The sequence below is a fragment of the Mesoplodon mirus genome (genome assembly GCF_964341445.2).
Source record: "Mesoplodon mirus genome assembly, chromosome: 13".
Taxonomy (NCBI): domain Eukaryota; kingdom Metazoa; phylum Chordata; class Mammalia; order Artiodactyla; family Ziphiidae; genus Mesoplodon; species Mesoplodon mirus.
In genome coordinates, this window is record NC_138989.1 from 19,772,702 (window position 1) to 19,789,685 (window position 16,984).

General features: G+C 45.3%; 1 protein-coding gene across 3 annotated transcripts in view; it reads left to right on the forward strand.

The window, feature by feature from the left end:
- The first annotated feature begins 5,483 nt into the window (after positions 1-5,483).
- The window catches only part of GRK3 (G protein-coupled receptor kinase 3), a 125,724-nt gene continuing 114,223 nt past the window's right edge, over positions 5,484-16,984 (forward strand). For 2 of the 3 annotated variants that reach the window (XM_082641515.1, XM_082641516.1), the window contains exon 1: positions 5,484-5,649. In XM_082641515.1, the coding sequence (XP_082497641.1) occupies positions 5,537-5,649 (113 nt within the window). In that variant the 5' untranslated portion in view covers positions 5,484-5,536. The remainder of the gene's footprint in view (positions 5,650-16,984) is intronic. The other variant, XM_082641517.1, reaches the window with a different exon arrangement.

Consider the following 16,984-nt stretch of genomic DNA (forward strand, 5'->3'; position numbering starts at 1 on the left):
CCTATTCCCGAAGTTCTCTGCCCCGCCCCCTACCTCTGGGGGTTTTTCTCTGGCCCCTCATACCATGGAGTGCCTGGCCTTGGGTCAGCTCATTGCTTTCTCTCTTTCAGTCCTCTTTCAAGTTCTCCTCCAAGTCCTTCTGTTAGGCAAAGGGATTTAGTTCTCTCCATCCCAGGCCTAAAGTTCTCAGACCCACCTTTGCAAAGTCCAGGGGCACCAAGGCTCTTAGAGGCTGGAGAGGCTTTCTTGGCCATTAGCAGCAGGAAGAACCAGAAGGGACCTGGTGGTTACCTTTACCAGGAAGCACCCCCTTTATTAGGTACTTGTGGTTTTCAACAGCATTTCCCCCCTTCCTTTATTTATTTTATTTTTACTTTATTTTTATTCATTTATTTATTTTTGTGGTACGCGGGCCTCTCACTGTTGTGGCATCTCCCGTTGTGGAGCACAGGCTCCGGACGCGCAGGCTCAGCGGCCATGGCCCACGGGCCCAGCCGCTCCGCGGCATGTGGGATCTTCCCGGACCGGGGCACGAACCCATGTCCCCTGCATCGGCAGGCGGACTCTCAACCACTGTGCCATCAGGGAAGCCCCTCCCCCCTTCCTTTAGATTATCTCTGATAGAAGTTTCTTTGAGGCAAACAACCTGTAATATTTTATGCCATTCATTCATTCATTCATTCACTTATTCATTCAACACATATTTATTAAGCAAGGTCAGTGTGCTGAGTGCAGATACTGGAGGAAAATACAGATGTGCTTGTTTCTAGAAACCTGCTGATGGATTGATTGCTCACCTCTCCCGTGCATTGTAGCACCGGTGATTACTAATGCTCTTGGTATATCCTGATACAGTCAAACGGAAACTCACAAGATGTTTTTGAGAGGTGTGAGTATTCTTCACCATGCAAAGGGATTCACTGTAGGATTAAATCAGAGAATTTTACAATTTGAAGGGACCTCGAGGACCAGCTCATTCAATCCCTTCATTAGGCAGCAGTGGAAGGTGAGATTTAAAAAGCTGAAGAGACTCACAGTAATTCAGCAATGCTAAAGCCAGAGGGTCACATCCAGCAGTTTTTACATTCCTGGGACTGGTCACTTTCCATCATGCTGTGCCCAATGTAGAGATACTCTGATGATGAGGAGGATGATAACGATAACATTTTTTGAGCAGCAGACACTGTTTTAAGTGTTTTTCATGTTACAACATTGTTCTCACAGCAATCTCATTATACCACTGAGAGTGCCGAGGCCCAGAGAGGTTAGGCATTTTGTCCAAGGTCACACAACTCAGAAGTACTGGCATGAGGGTTCTAATCCAGGCCATCTGGCTCCTGAGCCCGGGCTCTGAACTGTATCACTCCAAGGCTTCTCTACAGAGAGGGACTAACCAGAAGCCCCTGCAGAGAAATGTGTTTCCACCCACTTATTTAAAGGAAGGTACTTCTGTATTGAATGTAATTTCAGTGCTATGTAAACCAAAGTTTGGTATTAGACCTTGCAGATCTTTTAAGGTATGAAGTGCTAGGTACAGAACCTCCATTAAAATTTGTAAAGCTTTGCTGTTAAAATAGCATGAAAAGCAGTTCCTATGATGCATGTGACAATAAGCAGAATTGTGATCTAAGTAACAGGTGAATTGGGACAGTGGCCCCGGCGCGGCTGCAAACACCTGCAGACTTTACAGAATGAGGTGTTTGGAAATAAACCCATTCCAACCCCAAGTGTATGCAGTTTTCTTGCAAAGCGATAATATTTAGGGGACTGCTTACCAAAAAACCAAGTCTCTCTTAGCAGGGATTGAATGAAATACTGTGATATTAATGAATTAAGTGCAGGCATGTTCTGCTGGTCCCCAAAATGCTTTTTTCATTTAATTTTTTATATTACAGTTGATTTACAATGTTGTGTTAGTTTCATGTGTACAGCAAAATGATTCAGTTATACAGATACATATATCCATTCTTTTTGGAATTCTTTTCCCATATAGGTTATTATAGATTATTGAGTAGAGTTCCCTGTGCTATACAGTAGGTCCTTGTTGATTATCTATTTTATATGTAGTAGTGTGTGTATGTTAATCCCAAACTCCTGACTTATCCCTCCCCATCAAAAATCTTCTAATTAGAGTCTTAGAGTTGACTTTTTTTCCCATGTGCTTTATTAAGTAGGAAGCCCCAGTAAAGCCCAGAATCTAAAACAAATATGAGTTAGTTCTCTAGTTAGTGTCCTTCCCTTGAAGCTGTTATCAAAGTTAACCCCAGGGAGTATAAACTTTAATGCATCCACCTCAGCAATACCTCCCCTGATCTTGGGAAGCCGTAGAAAAGAGAAAAAGAGAACATTATGAACCTTGCAGGGACTCTGAAGTTTTATCAATTATCACAAGCAGCGTGAGGCCAGAGTCACTGAAATCATCTCGGGGAGGGTAGGGTGAGAAACGGACTTTTTTGCAGCGGAGCATTATTGGCTGAGAACAAATGGGTTGCTATTTGTTTTCTCTGTTCATCCATAATGATTACAGGCTGGTGTTGGTGTTTAGCAACAGGATCCAGCAGGTCGGTTATGACAACTTCATCACTGTCATTAGCGCCTTTTGTTTGCAGTGAACGCGAGAAGCTGTTCAGCATTAAGGGAAAGAAGGGGTGGTGGGGAATGCGTGGAGGAGCTGAGAGGGTAAAGGAGAGAGCCAAGCATCCCAAATTCACACACTAGGAAGACCAAAGAAGGACACCCTGGGTGCTCTGGTCACACTGACTTCACTGGGGGAGGGGCCTCAGTTAGGGGACCCAATTTTGGACTCTGTTCTTTTTACCAGAAGAGTCATTTCTTGTGTCTGTAAAGGCTAGTCTTTTTTTTTTTTTTTTTTTGCCAATTTGGGTTCCTAGAAATGCACTAAGGAGATAACCTTTTGGGAAGGGATCTTTCTGCTTCAAGGGTGGTGTCTGTGAATCAGTATCTTCTCCAGCAGGCGAGGGTAAAATGAAGCAAAATCCATAGAGGAAATGCAGTGACCTTTGTTGGGGACCTACTGGGTATCAGGCAAGGTGCATTTTTATGAGTATTATCTCCTTTTTCTCAACAACACTGGGGTCCAATGGCTTCATTCCCACAGTACTGATGAGAACAATAAAGCACGGAGAGGTAATATGTTACCTTTAAGATCACCCAGCTAGTCAGAGCAGAGCAGGGATTTGAATTCAGGTGTGTCTCTTGTTGCAAACTTAGTACCCCATGCTGCAACCCACCCCCTTCCTCCTGCAAAAAAGAAAGGAAAAAAAACCCCACTACCAAACAAATTTCTTAACTGAGTTCAAAGAGGCAAGGTTAAAAATCTCAGTATTCGGAAGACCGTGAAAATGTAGGCAGAAGCATGTATTTATTTGACGATCTGATCATGTGAAAGCTCAGATGATAAAAAGACATATTGAAAGAAACTGTACTAATTAAATCATAAAAATGCATTATGCTTTTTTGGGAACTCACCCCTCCTCCTGGGGTGACCCTTGACAAGACATTCTGTGTTCCTGTTTTTTTGGCAAAAAAAAAGTTAGTGGAAGATGAAAGTTTGATATTTGGCTCATGCAAATCTTTGCCTCATTGGTGAATTCTGTGCCCCCTTGTCATTTTGGCTTTCTGCTGCCTGACCAAGCTCCTTTGACTCATGTGCCTACTTCTTACACCCCTCTTGTTCTTTTTTGGACAACTTCACTGAATACTGTGCGTTAGGTCTTGAGAAGCATCTGGTAAAACTGGCCAATTGTGATGGGAGGCATACAGGGAAAAAGGTGGGGCGGGGGTGGCTCAGTGGGAGAGGGAGAGAACAAAAGAGGGCAGGGTTGGGCTTCCCTGGTGGCGCAGTGGTTGAGAGTCCGCCTACCGATGCAGGGGACACGGGTTCGTGCCCCGGTCCGGGAGGATCCCACATGCTGCGGACCGTCTGGGCCCGTGAGCCATGGCCGCTGGGCCTGCGCGTCCGGAGCCTGTGCTCCGCAACGGGAGAGGCCACAACAGTGAGAGGCCCGCGTACAGCAAAAAAAAAAAAAAAAAAAAGAAAAAGAAAAAAGGGCAGGGTTCTTGTGATAACCAAATCAGGCTGCTTCTGCTGTGACATTACATTTAATGTCCAAAATTTGACCTTAACCATTTCTGATGAACTCTGTTGACCATGTAAGCTACTGACAGAACATTCACTCAAATCCTAGTAAAGTTGAGGTTCCTGGTGCAATGTGACCTATGTGGATGAATTTAAAGGATTTATTTTTAACTGATTAATTCTCAGCTCAAGTCTTTTTAAGACTTCCTGGATGCCCTTAACATCACTCCGGCCAGAGTGATGCGTTCTGAACGTGCACTTGTTTGCACTGCTGTGAAAAAATAAGAAGTAAATGAAAACCCCAGGCCCACGTGGGGAGTGGTGACACCAGACACCGAGACTGAGGATCAGGAAGCTGGAAATTCCCTTCTGCCTTGGTGTTTGGCCTCCGGCTTTTCCACTTCCCTATATGACCCTTGTGGTGGGTCTGTGCGCACAGTAGGGCTCCCCTAATTTGACGGTAAAAACCACAAGAGACAGAATACTAGTTCTAGTTCTCAGCGACCATTTAAAGATCCAAACCCAAACCTTTGCATGCAAGGGCGCGGTGACCACCTTGGGCAGACAGCTCCTCTACCAGTGGGCTCCAAAGGGCAGGTCCGCTCTCATGAGGGAGCTCTCACCCCACTTTGCCCTGATTAGCTTGAGACAAGCAACCTTCTCCAGCTGTTAGGTTTCTCTTTTCTGAGTTTACAGGGGGGTGGAGGGGGTGGAGGGGTCAGGACTGAGGCTTAGGGGCTGGGCCGCGGGGCGCTGTTCACGGGTGACCCGGACCACGGGCTTCAGCGTCACCTGGGCAGACAGGTGAGGCCCGCGCATTTCTGGGGCCGCCCAGACCTCGTGGACCATGCTGATGGCCACTGTCCAGTTTGAGACACTGGCACAGAGACCTCCCCGCTGTCCCTTGCGTGGTGGGCGTTGGGTCCAGGGCGTCCCCTGCTCGCAGGGGTCCCGGAGGAGAGGGGGTCGTGAGAGCGCAGGGAGTAGCGGGCGGGAAGTCGGGAGGAGAAGGAGGAAGAGCAGGAGGAGGCGGAGGAGGAGAGGAAGTCCCCGTGGCCACCCCGAGGGGAGGGCGGGACGGTGCCCGCAGGGACTGGGTCAGCGGGCGAAGGGGGGGCCGGGCCTGCCCGCTCCGCTCGGGCGCATAGGAGTACTGGCCGCAGGGCTCGCTTTCCCCGCCGACTCTCGCGGAAGAGGCAGGGGCGGCGGCGCGTGCGCGGGGCCGCGGGCGGCGCGCGGGGGGCGGGGCGGGCGTGAGGCTGAGGCGCGCGGGGTGGTGAGCGGGGCGCGCGGGGGGGCGCGCGGCGGGCGGGGGCGGGCGGGGGCGCGCGGGGGGGCTGCCCCGGGGCGGCCCCCCCACGTCGGGGCGCGGCGGGCGGCGGCGGCGGGAGCGCGTCCCGTCCAGGTCCTGAGGAGCCGCCGCCGCCGCTCGCCAACATGGCGGACCTGGAGGCCGTGCTGGCCGATGTCAGCTACCTGATGGCGATGGAGAAGAGCAAGGCGACCCCGGCCGCCCGCGCCAGCAAGAAGATCGTCCTGCCCGAGCCCAGGTACCGGCTCCCCGGGCCCGCGCCTCCCCCCGCGTCGCCGCCCCCCGTGGCCGCCAGCGACACCCCGCGTCCGGGAGGGTCGGGCGTTCAGCCGCCGCTGCCCCCTCGGCTGGCGACCTCGGGGAACGGGCGCTGCAGGGCCGGCCTCGCCGTTCCCGTCTCTGAAATGGGGCATCGGAGGGCTGTTGTGGGGACTCCGGGAGATAGCGCCCTGAAGTGCCCAGCGCGGCGCGTGGCGCGCAGCGAGCGCCCCAGCGAGGTGTGGTGAGGATGTGGTTGTGGCTTCGCTGGACCAGCTCCATCCCTGTCGCCCCTTCCTGCCCCATCTCTGCCTCTCGGTCCAGCTCCATTCCTGTAGTCCTCCCTATTTCATTGCTGTGGTTCCTTCCTGCCCCATCCCTGTCCTTCCAGCCCCATCCCTATCCCTGGCCCCATCTCTGTCATCCCTGTCCTCCCCTCCAGCCCCAACATATGGTCCCCCGCCTGCCCCATCCCTGTCCCTTCTTCTGCCCCATGCTTGTCTTTCACTTGTGCTCCATCCCGGTCGTTCCTTCCCTAGTTTCTGCTCCTGTCCCCCATTCCAGCAACGTCCTCCCCTCAGCTCCCTCTGGGCGCCTTAGCTGGGGAGTGCAGGCGAGTTGCCTTTTGCCCCAGGCACTTAAATTGGTGTTTTCAGTGCTTGCTCCCCTTCAGGTCCACCAGTCCAGTCAGCTTCCTGCACTCCTTTTCTCTTTGGTGCCTCCAGGCAGTAAGGAGTTGATTCTGACCCACCCGATTTTCTTTTTGGTACTAAGTGTGTCACCTGGTGACAGATCCACCGGTGGCACTTTATTAAAAGGTTGAAATGGGACTCACTTAAAAACGCATGTTGAATGGGTGATTCCAGGCAGGAATTTGTTGTTTAAATTACCAGCAAAGGGGCCGATTGAACTGGCGAGGGTCTTGGTGAGGTCCATACCTAGTTGTAATTTTTGTCTCTAAAATGATTTATTATTGATGAAGTAGTAAACGGCTTGATTAGTTCATATCATTGGCACCACCCCAGAAAATATCATGCATCAGATTAATGGTGAGTTTCAAATAGTGTATCAAAGGATTAGCGTTGGATTTTTTTCCCCCTTAGCTTTCCTAATTAACAACATCATGAGTGGTACAGCAGATGTGTCTCCTTGACACTAAATAGCTCTTGGTCGATTGATGATAAAAAGAGGCATCTTCTTTATGGTGAATTTAAGACCATGCATTTTTGTAATATATTGGAATCTAAAACCAAAGCTATTCTCCATTTGAAAGCATCAGTTCTTCAAGCATTATATACATCTAAGATTGCTTAAATGTTACCTTGACATAAGAAAATAAAATCTTTCTTGTGATGCTGAGGGATCATCAGATTATTTTTACAAATCCCTGAGTCCAAGCCCCACGATATAGAAAATATCTTTCCCTTTGCGTTATTCGTTGTGAAAAGTCAAATTGTGTAAATGAAGACATGCTTCCTGGATGTTTTTGTCTCGCTTGCCCTTCATAGTCCCTGCCTCTTGTACATTTTGCAGGGAAAAACCTACTTTGATGAGTGAAGACAAGCAGGGAAAGTAAGAGAAGAGTGGAGGCCTTTTGGAGTGTTGTGAAAGCAACACTCCTGTTCCAGACTTTAGCATATCTGAAGCTCGCTGACGATCAGTCCTGTTTAAGATTTCTAGCAAGTGGGAAACTGTAAAACAGTAACCCCCAAATTAAACCTGAATTTCATTTTAAAAAAACCCTCTACATTTCTATAAATGTCATATATAGTGCTTAATTTCTTTTCCTCTTTTTCTTCCTTAAGGGCAGGGAGTCCCAAATATATAAAATGTCTATATGTAAAATCAACAAATCTTAACTCATGGACAGGTTTTTTTTTGGGGGGGTGATATATAATATTACTAAAATTAGGAACTCCTGTTCATTTTTTTTCTTGGTGTTTTGAACTTAATGTGACTTCTGCTTTTTTAAATGTCCCACTTAAGAACATACTTTTGTGCTTAGGGTATTCACTTACTTGTGTGAAGGCCTTTGTTTTCGGTGGCATTCTTTGGTAATGCTTTCTTTTACGGCAGAATTAGTGACCTGCCAGCAGATTTCTCATGTCATTTTAGAATTGAGACATATCAACAGGAGAGTAATTTTAGGAAGCAGCTCTTTAGTAATTGTTATTCTGTTGCTGTTTTGTTTTTAAATAGACTCTTGAATTAGGCCATTGGAACCTCCTCCAGAGATTCTAATTTGTTTTGAGTTTATCTCAACTGGCTTTAGTTTTGTGCTGTGACCATTTACATAGTAACTGCCACTCCTTGTGCTGTGTTAGGATTCTGGTACATAGAGATTATGAGGTAAAACATCTTGCACATTTTTCTCCACGACTGGATGGCGGTTAGTGGCCTACCTGCTCGATTTGGGGATGGGGGTGAGAGGTTGGGGGATTTCTAGCTCTGGTAAGCAAGTTAATTTCATGTTGAACTGCCTCAGCATCGTGACTCAAATGACTAGTGTGATTTCGCTCTTTGGTAAAGGATACAGGTAACATGTTTTCTGATAAGAGTTTCTGTTTCAGCTTCATTTTGGGGTAAGCCCTGTGATCACCAGTCTTGGGCATTCTTGAAGAAGAGGTTTAGGTTTAGCTTTGTATTTTCAGTATCTAAATGGGAAGCATAAAACTTGCCATTGGTCTATCCCGAGTGACTTTTCTTTCCAGCTAATTATTTGAAGCCACTGAGTATTCTTTGTGCTTCCTATTTCACTTACTTTGCCTTTTCCCCAGTTTTGCACAGAAAGGCAACAGAATGAAGCAATATCTAGCTAATTTCAATGAAGTGCGGGGTGTGCAGTCCCCTGCCTATTACGGGAGAATCTCAGAAAATGGAACATTCCGCCCTGGGGAGATTTTGCTTCTCTGAGATGGCAAGAGGCAGCCATTTTGTTAGGCTGACACATTATTCAGTTAACGAACCAATGAGTGCAAATTCTGTAAAAGTTGCCTATTTGTTCAAATTATGTAGCTGCTTTAGTTTACTGAAACATTTGTCGAGCTAATGTAGCTGATGCGCAGGCCCAGCTCATTCATATGTGCATGCCAGTTGTTTTATGCCATGTTAGAGAAGAAACACTATTATTTAATAGGGTCTAATTGAGAAGCCAAGGCCTACAAAGGGTCAGCATCTTAAGCCCTGGAGGGTTCAAGGCAGCTTCTCCCCTGGGCTCATTACTCTTGTAACTTTTTCCGCACAGAGTGAAATTCAGTTGACTTGAGGTCACACACACTTAACAAGAGGTTGAGTCACATAAAATCCATCTTTCCTCTGGAGTTTCATTTCTGTTCAGTGGACATTGAAAATTTGGGATCATCCATCACAAAGCTTGTCCTTTCCAAGTATTCACACGCTATGATAGGAAGGTCTGAAAACATTTTAAAGAGCCTTTATAAGTTTCTGGGAGCATTTTAGACAGTCCTGAAAAAGGTGTGTGATACTGTTTATTCCATTGATTCAGTACCTGGTTGTAGAGGTGTTTTCCTGAGCCAAGCAGAGGGATACTGTGACCACCCTGGCCACAGCCTCTTCCTTCAAGGGGCTTACAGTCTAGAGGCAAATACACTGGGAGTTGAGAAAGATGTTTACTTTCATGTGCAATTGCTTGAAGATTCTATTTAACTGTGGACAAGTAGCACGGAGTGGCTTTTGTATTCTGTATTCACGGAACACATTATATCTGCTCAGTGTCTTATAGTAATTTGTTAATGATCTCCTTTGAAGAGCTATTTAGCTGTAATATATATAGTAATATGGTAGTGTGCATCTTCCTATTTTTAAAACTATCATAGGTAATTGATCTTGAAAAATAGCCCTGTTTTCTACTGATGTGGAAATGGGGTTTATTCTCTAATTTCCCCAACTCCAGTCAGCGAGTGAGTGGTGGGTGACTTGAAAGATTCCCCGCCGTTTGGGTTGGAGGGTATTCTATGCCTGCAAGCCCAACTCTGAACCGAAAAGTCAAGGATGAAAGAAGGAACAGACTTCAGGAAGAAAGCACTCTTTATCGTCGATAGGAGCATTTCTATGCATAAAACAGTGGTAGTGTTCTTGCTTCTTTTTCTCTATGCGACACTTTCCAAATGTAATTTGTTTTGACCTTTCAGTTATTACTTCATTCTCGGTCAACGTTAATTTGTGCCAGCGACTTGAAGATGTAAGTGTGGTGTGCAATCGGCAATTCTTAGAAATAGACATTCCAGTGCAGTCAGTTTGGGACCCAGAATATGCCCAAGTCAAACGTTGTGAAAGGCTTTGCATCGAGAGCCCAGTCGATGTCTTTGAGGTACAGGCAGTCCCAGCTTTTAGAAGCGATGTGTTCTCAGAGACAGCCTCTTAAAAACACCTCCTCGGTACACTGAATCGGGCTTTGTCAAACATCTGTGTGGTCGGGGACGGACACTGTTGGATCAGATGTCACAGCTCAAAGAAGGGACGCTTCCGTCTTTATCATGGCAAGCAGAGTAAGAGATGCCGCGGAGTAGAGAGGGCACCCGGGGTCCCTGCAACCCCGACAAGCGAGAGAGAAGTTTAAATTCCATGAAGTAGTGATATGATAACTACCATTTGCCGAGAGCTCGCCCTCTGCCAGGAAGTTTGCATCGTGAGTGCATCTGTTCCCCCCAACGGTCCTATCAGGTCGTTGGCATCAGCTCCGTTTTCCCAAAGGAGCAGGTGCTCAGGGAGGTTTAGGAACTCAGTCCAGGTGACAGCTGGATGTGGCCGAGGCAGGTGCAGGATTCAAGCCCAAGGTTCCCAGAATCTGGGTCCTTTCCACCTCGCTATGCCGTCTCACCAGAAAGAATAGCGAACACCCTCACGTCTAATTTTGCAGGGAATCGATGAAATAGCGAAACTTTTTTTTTTTTTTTGGTTGGGGAAAAATCATTCTGCGTGCCGATTCAATCAGCTGCCAGGGCGGCATTGGGAAAGTCAGGACCGACCTCAGAGACTGATCGAGAACAGCTATTCCTCTGGGACCTGCAAAAACGGTAATTATGACTAAGTGAATAAGCAGTTTCTGCCTTTTTCCCAGGAGGAGCTCGGGGTTAAATGCCTGTTCTGTTTAATAGGAGAAGCTCAATCTCGCTGCTGTTAATGAGAAATTGTATAATAATAGACCGCCTCACCCCCTGGCCACCCAACAGGATTTCTCTCTCTTATCATTTAGAAAAAAAGGGCAGCTCAGGCTGCTTACCTCCCACCCGCCCCCCACCCCCAATTTTCCATATCTGAGAAAAGGGTAGAAGGGACAAAACAATATTTTTGGCTTTATTTGCAATAAAAATCACTTTCTCATTCAAATAATCTTCCTCTGTTAATAAAACTGTATATTTGAAGATGGCTGTAGGTGAAAATGCATTCTGTGTGCCTGATGGTCTGTCCTTATTCTCTGGACTTGAGCGGTGGGGAAATGGAAATGATGTACTTGGCAACTTTTGCTTTCTGGTTGTTGAATCATTTGTCAGCTAAGTCATTTGCATGCTAATGAGGTTGTTCTGGACCGCCTCTGCTTCTCCTCTTTTTCACTTCATTATCCTTCTCTGTTTTTATCACTGATTAGAAGTTAGAACCCCTGGGCCTTTTTGGATTGCTGTATGGGTCTGAAATGCAGCAGGCTCCCCATATCCTGTAAATATTTCTCGTAATTTTGGAAGTCTTCTTTTGGGTCACCTGTGCTTTGGCTTCAGTGTGAAGCCAAAGCACATTGTAATACTTTATAGGACCGTAAAGAAAAAGCCCCTTAGAGAATACAGTGAAAATATTTTTGCAGCTCGTATATTTTGCGACTGATTGTTTGGAAGAGTCAGCTGTGACCCAGCCTTGGACTTGCACTCTTGTTTGCTCTCATTTCCTTCTTCCAGGGTTTCAGGAGCAGGAAAAAGTGATTATATGAAAGTAGCCCGGCCAGACCTTTATCCTTAGTGAACTTGAAGGCCAGTTGTCATCACTGGCCCCTCATTTTCCTGTGCCCTCCCTCCTACCTGCCATACTGTACTAAAAGAGAAAGTTCTAGACTAGGAAGTATGACCCTGATTCCACTGGCAATTTGCCATGGGCCGTTGGTAAGTCACTTAAATTCAGTTCAGTATTAAATTCAGTGTATTCAGTTTCCCCATCTGTACAATATGATATCTATTCCTTTTTGATCACAAAATGTCCAAATAAACATCTGTCTCTTGAGAGCATTTTCTATCCATACAATACATTTGTGAGCAGGAGAGAACATTCATTTCAAACACAGAAAACTCAAGAGAAAAAAGATTGGAAGCAGTGTGAAAAGATAATTTTACTTTAATTTACACCATAGGTGGTGGTGGTTGTGATTTATATGCATTATGAGACATAACACCTTAAACAAAGTACAAAACAGTAGGAGATAAAAGCAGTATTGCATGGAGACCCTCGTGCCATGTGCTCAGAGGGGGCGGGCTCGGGAGGCAGGACTTCTGAAAAGTTAGAATGTTGACCCCTAGACCCATAAGTAGGTGAATTTCCCAGATTTCTCCTCAGTGTTCTTCCTCTAGCTGTTTGTTATAACACTGTTTGTCTAGAACCTTCTGCATGTGGTGCTTTACGTGGTTCTTTTCCTCCTTCCTCCCTTTTTTCTTCCCTCCTTCTTTCCCTTCCTTTTTCCCTCCCTTTACTTCCTTCCATCCATCCATCCATCATCCAGTAGGCTCTGGGCTATATTGGCTTCAGTACCTAAGAGTTCACAAGCGTGCCACTTTTAAATATAGATAACTAAGCAATTAAGAGAGTTGACATCCTCAAAAGGTCTTTGCTTCAGTAAAATGCACCAAAAATCATAATATAAAAGCAGCTGGCTTCAGTGTATTAGGCATAAGGTGATGAATTCTGGTCTTCCTCAGACATCCAAAGATCACATCTTAATAACATAGCATTTTCATATCTCATGTTTGAAAAGATCTTGGAGGGCATCCAGTCTAGTCCTGCATTGGGTGGGCGACCTCCCTCTCTAGCATCCAGCCAGAGTCATCTTTGGGGAGCATCTCTGGAAGCTCCGCGGTGTTGGAAAGCTGTCTTGTGATTCATTCTGCACACAGGTCTCTTGCTCTCCTTTTGTGGTCTTGCAAAACAAGTTTAATCCCGCCCCAAAGTAATGGGTCTTCAGACATTTGAAGGCAGCTACCCCAGCCCAGAGTGGCTGCTATGGGAAGCTGTCCCCCGTTCCTTTAGTTGTTCCTCGTATCATGCTGAAGTCTGCGCGCTGCTCTGTAATCCACGGTCATCAGTCTGAACATTACCTAGCTGAGTAAGAATATTAAAATTTATGAAGACTAAAAAGGTATCTGCAGAGTTACTGTAATGAATTCAGTGATGGCAAAACTGTTAAATCCAAAATCAAGTGTATGGTCAAGTCCCTCTAAAAGTTCCATTATAGGGAGAACCTTTTTGGTTCCTTGAATGATTTTAAAATTCATTATACCGGTTTAATTGGGGGATTGTTTCCATTAGTCAAAGTTTGGAAGTTAGGCATGGGTTACCTGTGTTTTGTGACAGTGACTGCCCTCCGCCAAGTGCTAAGTGAGTGCTAGGCACTGTGTATTTCTTAGATAATCATGGGCTAAACTATTTCAGGAAGAAAGCGAGCTTCAATTAAGTTGAAAAGATCATCTTCTGAGGGTTAGAGAGCGTATGTTTCATATATTCCAAAACTTACAACTCTGGTAGCTGTGGAAAGCAGCAGGTTTCTTCATTTGCAGCAAGAAAATTTTCTTGAGTAACACCTCCTTGGTATTTGTATTTTGTGTCATTAAGTCAGTCCGTTGCTCTTTATTATCTAGAAAGGTAACTGGTTATATTTTCAGGTCATTTCTTCTAAATTTTCTATATCTGTATTGCTTTCAATAAGGATTTACGTTAAAAATGAACTGAGATGGGAAGGCATTTACACAGCTGTTAAATACTGCAGGCTTTCATTTTGCATCATGAAAATGTCTAAGGCTTTGATGACATTTTCGATGTATCTTCTTTGAAAAGTACAAGGCTTTTGCTGTTGGGTGTAAGGGTGGGGGGCGTCTATACCCCATGTAGAAATGGAACTAACCGTAATAGAAAAGGTCAAAGGACTTTCATATTCATCTTTTTTTTTAACATCTTTATTGGAGTGTAATTGCTTTACAGTGGTGTGTTAGTTTCTGCTTCATAACAAAGTGAATCAGCTATATATATACATATATCCCCATATCTCCTCCCTCTTGAGTCTCCCTCCCACCCTCCCTATCCCACCCCTCTAGGTGGTCACAAAGCACTGAGCTGATCTCCCTGTGCTATGCGGCTGCTTCCCACTAGCTATCTATTTTACATTTGGTAGTATATCATATTCATCTTTAAAAGGCCCTGCTTTTTTCACCTACATGTACTGTTTCTTTTCTCATAATGACACCCTAACTGGGACAGGGATTACGCAATGAATCTAATCATCACAACATTAAGCGTAGAGTAGAGTGTAAAGTTTTCCTGCTGTCTTTTTGTGTTCCATTTTGGAACCGCTCCTTCGGTTTTGTTTCCAGTGGCCGTGGAGGAAAATTTATTATTTTATGCAAAACATCCCAAGTAGAATTGGGCTAGGAGGGGAAGGTGTTCTCTGCACAATAGTAGTTTCTAAGCAAGGGATGAGTGGATGCTTATGTTAATAACCACCACTACCCCACCCCGCCCCGCCCCTCCAAAGACAAAACTGTACGAGTTTTGTGTTCAGGGATTTCTTAGGGTTTAATCATTTGGTTTTTTTTCTTTTTTCTTTTTTTAATTCCACGTGGAGAATCAGCCAGCATCTTTATGTTTGTGTCCTTTAAATAAAGTGCCCTGCTTGAGAGGGGATTGGTATTTCAAATTATTATTTTTTTAAAATTCGGGTTACTCTGTAAGAGAGGCTTATTTTCTCTGGCCATGTCATGCTGGAACAGTTTGATGAACTAGCGGCTGGACACTCCTTCCTGTAAGATCAGAATTTGAAGTTAAACATTGTGGCTTATGGGTGTCTCACACATCTCTGGTATAGGATAGATGGTGGCAGAACAGTAGAAGCCAGACTCCAGTTTTGAAGGGCCTCAGCGGTTCTAACCTGATAAAATTCTTCCCCTGCTCTTAAGAAACATTCTCCAGACCTGGGGTGTGAATTGGATCAGTATTAAAATGATCATGATGGGAGATCTACTTGCTGGGCTTAACAGTTAGGTCTGACTGTGTTAACTTATTAAACCCAATGACATCTGATGGTCATCTGTTTCATATTTATGCAAGAGATTTGAATTCAGAGTACAAAAAACACCACTAATATAGTGCCTTGTAGTTTTACACATATTGACTCTTTCTTGTTAGTTTTTACAGTTATTCTCTGTAGTTGGTAGACATTTGAAAAAGAAAAAAGAAAATTACTCCAGACATGTCCACGTGGAGACATTGAGAGGGGTATTTTGTCTGTTTGGGGGAAAGCTGGTACTCTCCTCAGACACCAGTGTCTTTCCTGTGGTCCTGGGGGCTTCCCCCTGCCCTTCAGACTCAGAAACTGGATTCTGTCATGGCACTGAGTCTCTCTCTGCCTCTTACTGTGAAGTTCACATCAATCAGCTGAGTCGGCCCGACTAACACCTGCTCTTCTTCGAGCCCGGTGGTTCTTATTTAAAGACCCCTTTGAGAATCTGATGAGGTAGAGGCTCCCACCCTTCCAAGTGCACTAACTCACATGGTCGATTTACCTGAAAAGCCAGACTCTAGGTGGAGTGTCAGATTTGCTGCTTTACACTCAGCACTCATTCTCAGGAGCCTTGATGCCTGAAGTCCCCATGACCTGAGAGTTCTCCCCTGCAGGCGGCCCTCGTGGAAGTGACGCTGTCCTCAGAAGGTGACACAGGTGGCACAGGCCTGTGGCTGGAGGGGTCAGAAGGCCTAGCCCCCTGGCTCGGCAGCTGCAGTAGCTGGGACCAGGTCATTTCTCCACGGGATGGCTTTACCCTGGGTGTGGAATCCTGGAATTCCCTGACAGTGAGAGGCCCCTGTCCACATATTCATGTTTCCTGCTCTAACTGGTGCCAGGCCCCCACTGGATTCGATAACACAGTCACTGAAGCCACAGCTTGTTAGCCGAGGAGCCTTTGGCATCTCTCTGCCCTTTGTGTTATGTGTTGATTTAAAATTTTCATTCTCCGAGGGCAAGCTTTTCCCCTTATTTTCAGATTCTTGCCAACGGCTCCACAATACTCATCATCCGCATTTTAGGAGGAAGTTCAGGTTCAGAGAGAAGCTAATTGCTCAAGATCCCCTTGATAGCAAACGGCACAGTTGAGCCTCAGTTCAAATTCTGTGCATCTTAATAGCCAACCTCAGACTACCTTCTGCCACATGAATCTTCTAAACAAAGAAGTTTCTTGGATTTGGGTGGAGGAACATTGTCAATTTCAGATGTTAGTAACACAGTTTGAAAATGCGTTGTCTTCATTCAGTCGGGTGATCTACTACAGGGATCTGACGAGGTGGTCCGGCAGCTCACATATAGTGATACTTTCATTATTTTCCTACCTCAGACACACTTTTGTAATTTCAGATGCACCCTTATTTCAAAAGCAAAATTAAAATTCACGTCTCTCCCTGTCTGTAGGTAAATGGGGATCTTTGGCTTGAACATCCTTGTCAGTTACTCTAGATGCAATAGGGATTTTTTTATGTTACATTTATTAATCTTGTTAGTAGTACCTTCTAAATCGTGGTAGAAAATTAATGAAGCAGGTTGCCTATTAAACCTTCATACAGAAAGGTCGTTGAGCTCATATTGGGATGGAGTTCTGTTTGTCAGAGACACTTTAGTGACTCCATCCACAACTTAACTTCTTCACCTGCTATCCCCCAAAAATAAATTCTCCGAGTAAAACGCCTTATTGATCACTGCTGGCAGTGAAAATGGAGCACCAACTCTGTCTCTGGAAAGCGGCAATGAAAAAGGTAAAGAATTAAGCATTTCTCTTACCTTTCAGTACGAACTACATTTTAAGCTAACCAGAACTCCCTAGTTGGTCATGGGAGATTCATCTTTACAGAAGAACAGCAGCAAATCAGGAGGAAATTGCAGCAAATCAGAAGGAATGATGGAATTAGAAAAAAAATCATCATTTTGCAACTTTTACTGAAAGTATTGATTTAGGCAAAGATCATCAGTGTATGAAACCACTAAATGAAAGGTAGATGGGGGAATTTTAAATGGAGAGGTCAAACTCTCACCATCTGAATTTTTACAGCACTAACGTTGG